This window comes from Penaeus chinensis, chromosome 7 (assembly GCF_019202785.1).
Source record: "Penaeus chinensis breed Huanghai No. 1 chromosome 7, ASM1920278v2, whole genome shotgun sequence".
Lineage (NCBI taxonomy): Eukaryota > Metazoa > Arthropoda > Malacostraca > Decapoda > Penaeidae > Penaeus > Penaeus chinensis.
Window position 1 is genome coordinate 36448506 of NC_061825.1, and position 7500 is coordinate 36456005.

Consider the following 7500-nt stretch of genomic DNA (forward strand, 5'->3'; position numbering starts at 1 on the left):
TTGAAAAAGAAGCAATACGAGATATATAAATAAAATTAAAATAAAATAACACAAAATAAAAGAAAAGGAAACAAAAACAAAGAAAAGTTAAGAAAAGAAAAAATAAGAAACGAAAAGGAAAAAAATAAAAAGAAACTGCTGTTTGACAAGGAGACAGAGGGACAGCCCTTGCCCTTGATAAAGTGAGACGCATGAATTAAAACCAAGGCGAGAATAGCTTCACCTCGCGTGTGTTTATGAATGAGTGAGTAGGATTTGTGTTTACATTCCATTCATTGATGAGTTTACGTCTGATCGGATCACCTCGGATAGAAGGGGTTTGAGTATTGAAGATGCGCCTTATTGTTTTATAGCTCATTAATGTGATTAATTTTTTTTATTTTATTATAGTGCAATGGTGTGTGTAATGATTTTGATGATTTATTGTTATCATTATAGTTAATTTTGTTGTTGTGTGGTTAGTATTATCGTTTTTCTATTATTATTATTATTATTATGATTATAATTGTCATTATCGCTACTATTTATTCCTTTCTCTAGCTATCCATTTATTCTTCCTTCTACTTATCCATTCATTGCTTCTATTGTTCCTTCCTTCCTTCCTTCCTTCCTTCCTTCCTTCTTTCCTTCCTTCCTTCCTTCTTTCAGTCCTTCCTTCCTTCCTTCCTTCCTTCCTTCCTTCCTTCCTTCCTTCCTTCCTTCTTTCCTTCCTTCCTTCCTTCCTTCCTTCCTTCCTTCCTTCCTTCCTTCCTTCCTTTCTCCATTTCTTCATTCACGCATTCTCCCTACCCCCTTCCACGCCTCCATTCCTTCATTTTTCTTCTTCCTCAGTCCTTCGCTACTCCATTTCTTCCTTCCCTTATTCATCTCTTCTTTCTATCTTTCTATCTTCCTTCTGCCATTCCTTTCTTTCGTTTTTTCCATCCTTCCTTCCTTCTTCTTTTCCTTCCTTCCATCCTTCCTTCCTTGCTTGCTCCCGTCATTCCTTCCTTCCTTCCTTCCTCCCTTCCTCCCTTCCTTCCTTCATCCCTTCCTTCCTTCCTCCACACACTCATTCTCTTTGCCTCCTTCCACCCCTCCATTCCTCTATTCCTTCCTCCATTCCTTCCTCCATTTACTCATTCTCCTGCTTCCTCCCTCAGAACCCGGTCACCGCCCTCACCTGGGGCCACAACGACAAGCGGGTGTTCGTTGCCACGGGCGCCCAGTTGCACATAGGGCGTGTCTCGAGGCGTGTTGCATCGTTGCAGCTGCTCTGTCGCCTTGCAATCAAGAGCAGAGTGACGGAAGAGGACAAGGTAGCGAAGTTACCCCTGCCAAGGAGACTAAGAGCGCTGGTGACGTCATTGTATACTCAGACTATAAGGGTAAGTCGGGGTTGGGAAGGGAATGGGGGGGAGGAGTGGAGGGGGTGATATTGGAGCAGGGAGGGGAGGGGAGGGGAGGGAGGGGAGGGAAAGGGAGGAAGCGGAGGGGAGGGGAGTGAGGGTAGTGGAGGGAGGGGGGGGGAGGGGGAGGAAGGGAGGGGAGGGAGGGGAGGGGGGGGGGAGGGGAGGGAAGGGAGGGGAGGGAAGGGAGGGGGGGGAGGGAAAAGGAGGGGAGGGGGGAAGGGATGGAGGGGGTAAAACGGAGTTGGGGAGGCAGAAAAGGGAGGGGTGGGGAGAAAGAGTAAGAGTCGGGGAGTAGTGAGAAGGAAAGGATAAGAAGATAAATATGAGAAGGGGAAAGTGAGAGTAAATGGGAATAAGGTATGTGTGAAAGTAGAGGAAGAGAGTGAAGGCAATGATACGAAAGAAAAGGGAAGGAGTTAAAGGGGAAGAAAAGAGAGAGAGAGAGAGAGAAGAGAGAGAGAGAGAGAGAGAGAGAGAGAGAGAGAGAGAGAGAGAGAGAGAGAGCGGAAACCAATTCGCATGTAGGCGTGTCTTTCCTACAAATACCATTATTTTTCTCCATTTTCCTACCCCTCCCACCTGTTCTTCACTTCCTATCATCCTCATTTCCCCTTTTCCTCCCTTCCCCTCTTCCTCCCTTCCCCTCTTCCTCCCTTCCCCTCTTCCTCCCTTCCCCTCTTCCTCCCTTCCCCTCTTCCTCACTTCCCCTCTTCCTCACTTCCCTTCTTCCTCCCCCAGTGTTACATCCCCGAAACGCGGCAGCTCCGTGACTTCGTGTCTCGCCCTCCATGCAACAGCCAGAGGTTGCATTGCACGATGATCAGGCACGACGAGGACCTCATCCCTACCCCCGGGGCCTGCTATACCCTCTACCTGGAGTACCTGGGGGGCCTAGTACCACTCCTGAAGGGCAAGAGGACTTCCAAGATCCGGCCGGAGTTCGTCATTTTCGATCCTCAAGTTGGTGAGTTGAGATCTTGTTTTCGTTGGCCGGGAGTAGAGGGATGGTGGTGGTGTTTTTTTTTTTTTAGGATAGTTATACCTTCGATTCGTTTTCTGTTGCGTGTGTGTGTGTGTGTGTGTGTGTGTGTGTGGTGTGTGTGTGTGTGTGTGTGTGTGTTTTGTGTTGGGGTGTGTGTGTGTGTTCTGTGGTGTTTTGTTGGGGTGTGCCCCCGCGTTTTTGGGGTGTGAGTGTTTTTTGTTGTTTTGTGTGTGGTGTGTGGGGTGTGTGTGCGGGGTGCGCGCGTTTTTTTGTGTGTGTGGGATTTTGGTTTTGTTTTTCCAAAAAATTCAAAAAAATTTTAAATTTCAAAAAACAAACCTTTTTTTCCCCAAATCAAAAATTTTTTTTTCCGTCCCTTTAAAACTTTTCCCTTTTTTCCCCCCAAGAAAACGAGGAACAAACCCCAGTGGAATCCAGGGGGGAAAAAATTTTTTTAACCCTATTTTTTCCCTTTCCCCCTTTGTACCCGATTACTTCCCAATTAAATTTTCCCCTTTTATTATTTCCCCTTTTCCCCCCAAAAACGAAGCCATAACAAGGAAAAGGTGATAGATCCCGCGGAAAGGGTTTGGGGGTGGGGCGTCGGTGGCGGCGGGGTGAACGGACACCCGGTTTTGAGTGATACTTCAGACACAGAATACGAAGATATGTGTGCGTCTCCGAGATTGCAGAGACGGCGAAAACTCAAGCGAAGGTAAGGGGGTTTCTGTAGGGGGGGAGGGGGAAAGGGGGGGGGGGGGTTGATGGGGAAAGAAGGGGGGGGGGGGGGGGGGGTTACGGCCCTCTTGTGTTTGTTTGTTATAGGGGATGGGGTGTGGGTGTGTGTTTGTGTGTGTGTGTGTGGGTTTTGTGTGTGTGGTGTGTGTGTGTTTGTGTTTGTTGGTGTGTGTGGGGTGTGGGTGTGGGTGTTTGTGGTGTGTGTTTGTTTGCGTGTGTGTGTGTGTGTGTTGTGGGGTGGGGGTGGTGTGTGTGTGGTGTGTGTGGGGTTTTGTGTGTGTGTGTGTTTGTTTGCGTGTTTTGTGTGTGTGTGTGTGTGGTGTGGTGGGGTTTGTGTGTGTGTTGTGTGTGTGGTGTTTTTTTTTGCGTGTTCTGTGTGTGGTGTGTGTTTTTGTGTGTGTGTGTTGTGTGTGTGTGTGTGTGTGTGTGTGTGGTGATGTGTGTGTGTTTGCGTGTGTGTGATTAAAAACGGATTTTTAAACCTTTTTCCCATATACATATCCCAAATAACCAAATGAAATGCCCAAAATTTTACAATGAAGAATCTAAACCCTTTCAAAACCATTTTTCCCGATTTCCTCGATATAAAAAAAAAATTCCTACTTCAGAATAAGAGAACGGTTAGAGAGCGAGACCGACGAACTTGTATATTTGGAAACGCTACCGGAGGTGAGTAATAAAAAACGAAAGAAAGGAAGAAAATATATATATACTGCACAAGCCTTGATATTTTTCACGTCAATTTTTTTTCTTAATGATTCTGAATCCCGTGAGAAAACGGGAATACTTATATATATATATTTACGACGGAGAGATAAACAAAATGGAAGTTCATTATCCGGGAAATTAATTAAACGAGTTCCCATAAATAATATTAAGAATGGAAGAGTGGGAGAGCTTCATTTGCATGAGATTAAGTCATTTACAAGGATCAAATAGGAGAGTAGATAATGTAGTGTGAAAGGAAAGATAAAATAGGATTGATGATGATGATGATAATAATGATATTGATAACTATTGATACTGATAATAGTAATGTTTATGATAATGATAGTAATTATTAATGGTAAAAGGAATGGTTGTACGATAATTTTATAAATTATAATAAAAAATATGATAAAATTAAAACAATTGTAAGTTAAGGGATAACATAAATCACTTTATTAATAAAGATTACCCATAACCGTAAAATAAAACAAAGAAGTGCATTTATCTAAAAAAAAATAAAAAATAAAAGAATCAAATTATTCTATCTATCTACTCACTCCTTAAATCCTACTTGGCATAGAAAATCTCTCCTCATCCATCAGCTAATTTCCTCATTTCCTCTTTCATCCCTTCATTCATAATTACAAATATAGTTTTCGAAAATTATACATCGGGTTTAATTCCCCCTTCCCTTCAAACCCCTCCTTCATTCCTTTTAAAAAAACTACATTTTCTTTATTTTTATCCGTCTATTTATCTCTTTATCTCCACCCCCTCCTTCATCCCCTCCTTCACAACCACAACCCTCATCTCCTCCTCATCTCCACCCTTTCCTCCCTTTCCTCCCTCCTTCATTCCCTCCCTCACACCTACAACCCTATCTCCTCCTCATCTCCACCGTTTCTCCCTTTCCTCCCTCCTTCATTCCCTCCCTCACACCTGCAAACCGCATCTCCTCCTCATCTCCACCCTTTTTCCCCCCCTTTTTCCAACAGCAAAAAAACCGTCTGTCGAAATCACCTCCCCAAAATCGGGCACGAAGTTAAGCTTTCCCGGGTGGCCTCGCCCCGCCGCGAACCGGGCGATCCTACAAGACCTCGCTCCTGCACCTCCAGCCACGTCAGATGACCTTGGTGATCACCGAGCTCGGAGACATCCCACCGCCCCACCCCTTTACCCCAAACCCTAATGTGTTTTCCGAGGACGAGGAGGATCTCGGTACGGGTTGGGGGTCAAAAAGGGGTGGGGGGGGGGGGCTTTATGTTGATTCAGGGGGATTCAGGGGTAAGGGGGATCTTTTTTAAAGGGTGAGGGACAAGGGGGGGGGGGGGGGGTTTATGTGTTTTTTTTTTTCTTTTTTCCTTTTTCTTTTTTTTTTTCTTTCTTTTTCTTTTTTTTCTTTTTAAACGTCCCTCGTTTTTTTTTTTTTTTTTAATTTCCTATCATTGCCCCTTTTCAAAAACCAAAGGGCCCTCATCACTTAATCACATTTTCATCACTAAAAAAATTTTTACATAATTTCTAAAAAATATATATATATTTTATCGTTCATATCTTATTCTTTTTTCTTTTTCTTTTTTTTTTTTTTTACTTTTTATAAAATGTTTTTTTTTTTTCCCTGTATGATAAAAAAATTCTTTATTAAGGGAAAAGAATTTTAAATTGTTTTTGACTTCTTGTAAATTGCTGATTACAATCTTATAATTGCAATATCAAGAGCAGGTCGAGCTGTTTATTCATAACATTAATTACCTCCCTCGATATAAATAATTATTGAAAGTAAAATATTTTCCTAACGCCATTTGAAATAGGATTTAATATAAAGGTTTCTGGAGGATTTTAAGAAATGGTTGTAATCACTAACGGATAAATAAGTATAAGTATGAGCTGAAATAATGAATGCATCAGCTGCACAGTGTGACCTTGGCTTCCCTGACGCGCCTCCTTCCGCAGGGGAGCGCCTCGCCTCCCGGAGGGCGCCCGACCTGCCCTCGGACGTGCCGCCCATCGCGCCCATGACGCCCCGCCGGACGCCCTCCTCCTACTCGCGCCAGGGCCTCCACACCAACCTCTGGGACGCGCCCACGCCCGCGCCCGCGCCCATACCGCCCCCGACGGAGCTCGCGAGCGTCGAGGGCAAGCTGGAGGGCGAGGGCGACGGGGGCGGGCCCGAGGGCGTGGTGCTGGACGGCAGCGGCGGCGCGGCGCTCCTGCGCGAGCTGGAGGAGCACCCGTACGTCGACCTGGCCACGCCCGAGATGCTGCAGCTGCGCGACGGCCTGCGGGCGGAGCTGCGCGGGGAGGCGCACGCCCACCACGCCCTGGCGCCCACGACCACCAGCGCCGCGCCCACCACCAACCACCACAGCCAGCCCGAGGCGCACGTGTTCTCCCTGGTGCGCAGCTCGGCGCCGTCCAGCCCCAAGCACTCCGTCAGCCACTTCTGCTGCGACGCCGGCACGCTGCAGTCGCCCAAGAACATCGTGGCGCCCATCGTGACGCGCCACTCGACCGCCGCCAGCGCCGCCCTCCTGGAGATCGGCGGCGGCGAGGTGGGGCTCGTGGGCGGCGCGCGGGCGGGCATCAAGACCTCCTCCCCCGTCGTGGCCGCCTCCGGGGCCAGCAGGACGACCTCCTCGTCGTCGTCGTCGTCGTCCTCGTGCGCCTCGTCCAGCGCCCCGCCCAGGCACGAGGAGCTGCGCCTGGTGAGCTCTGACAACGCGCTCCTCCTCCACCACTTCGCCAGCAACGCCCCCGCCCCCTCCCTGCCCCCCACCCCCGCCAGCAACGCCGCCTCTACAACCTCCGCCCACAACACGACCGCAACCAACAACCACCTTAACCACACCAACGTCACCACCACCAACTGCAACAACAACAACAACAACAATAACAACAATAACAACAACAATAATAACAACAACAATAACAACAACAACAACAATCAGAACAACAACAGCAACACCTACTACTCCAGCAGCAGCACAAGCAGCAGCAACAGCAGCAGCGGAAACAGCACATACCGCAGCCCTACACACACACAGGTAAATGACGCAAGGGGGTAACGAGGTTATTCACTTTTCTTCTCCGTGGCTCTGGCACTAATGAGAGTGGGGGTAATTAAGGAAAGGGGGATGTTGGGAAGGATAATTGGGGGTGATGGTTAAGCGGTCAAGGATAATGATTGAGATAATGATGACAAATTATAATTATATAGATCATTAGAATTATTAGACTTTTACAAATTTTAACAAAGAAATATAAAGATAATATAATAATTGTGATACTAAAGATAGTAATAATGCCAATACTAATGATGACAATGTTTATAAAGACAATATGAATAATAGCAGTAATTATGTTGACGATAATAGTAATGATGTAAATACAGCGAAAACAATAATTAGCTAAAGGTTTTTAATCATGGCGTTGATTATGACAAAATATTGAACAGTAGAAATAGAACAGAACATTTCTGGAAAAGGGGAAAGAGAAGAGGAAGAGAGAGAGAGGAAGAATTGGGGATAAAAGGAAATAGAAAGAGAAGAAGGGAAAAAGACAGAGACATAAAGGGATATAGGGTTAAAGAAAGAGAAAGTGAAAGGGTAAGAGAGAAAAGACAAAAGCAACCGGGAAAGTGACAAGATTTTTTTTTTTTTCGAAACTTCAAATTATCACAAA

The 7500-nt window shown here is 46.0% G+C and overlaps 1 protein-coding gene across 1 annotated transcript in view; it reads left to right on the forward strand.

The window, feature by feature from the left end:
• The window catches only part of LOC125026966, a 26194-nt gene that overhangs the window by 7048 nt on the left and 11646 nt on the right, over window positions 1–7500 (forward strand). The window contains exons 2-8 of the mRNA XM_047615572.1: window positions 1143–1367; window positions 2130–2355; window positions 3031–3088; window positions 3720–3780; window positions 4935–5037; window positions 5773–6671; window positions 6768–6863. Of these exons, the coding sequence (XP_047471528.1) occupies window positions 1143–1367; window positions 2130–2355; window positions 3031–3088; window positions 3720–3780; window positions 4935–5037; window positions 5773–6671; window positions 6768–6863 (1668 nt within the window). The remainder of the gene's footprint in view (window positions 1–1142; window positions 1368–2129; window positions 2356–3030; window positions 3089–3719; window positions 3781–4934; window positions 5038–5772; window positions 6672–6767; window positions 6864–7500) is intronic.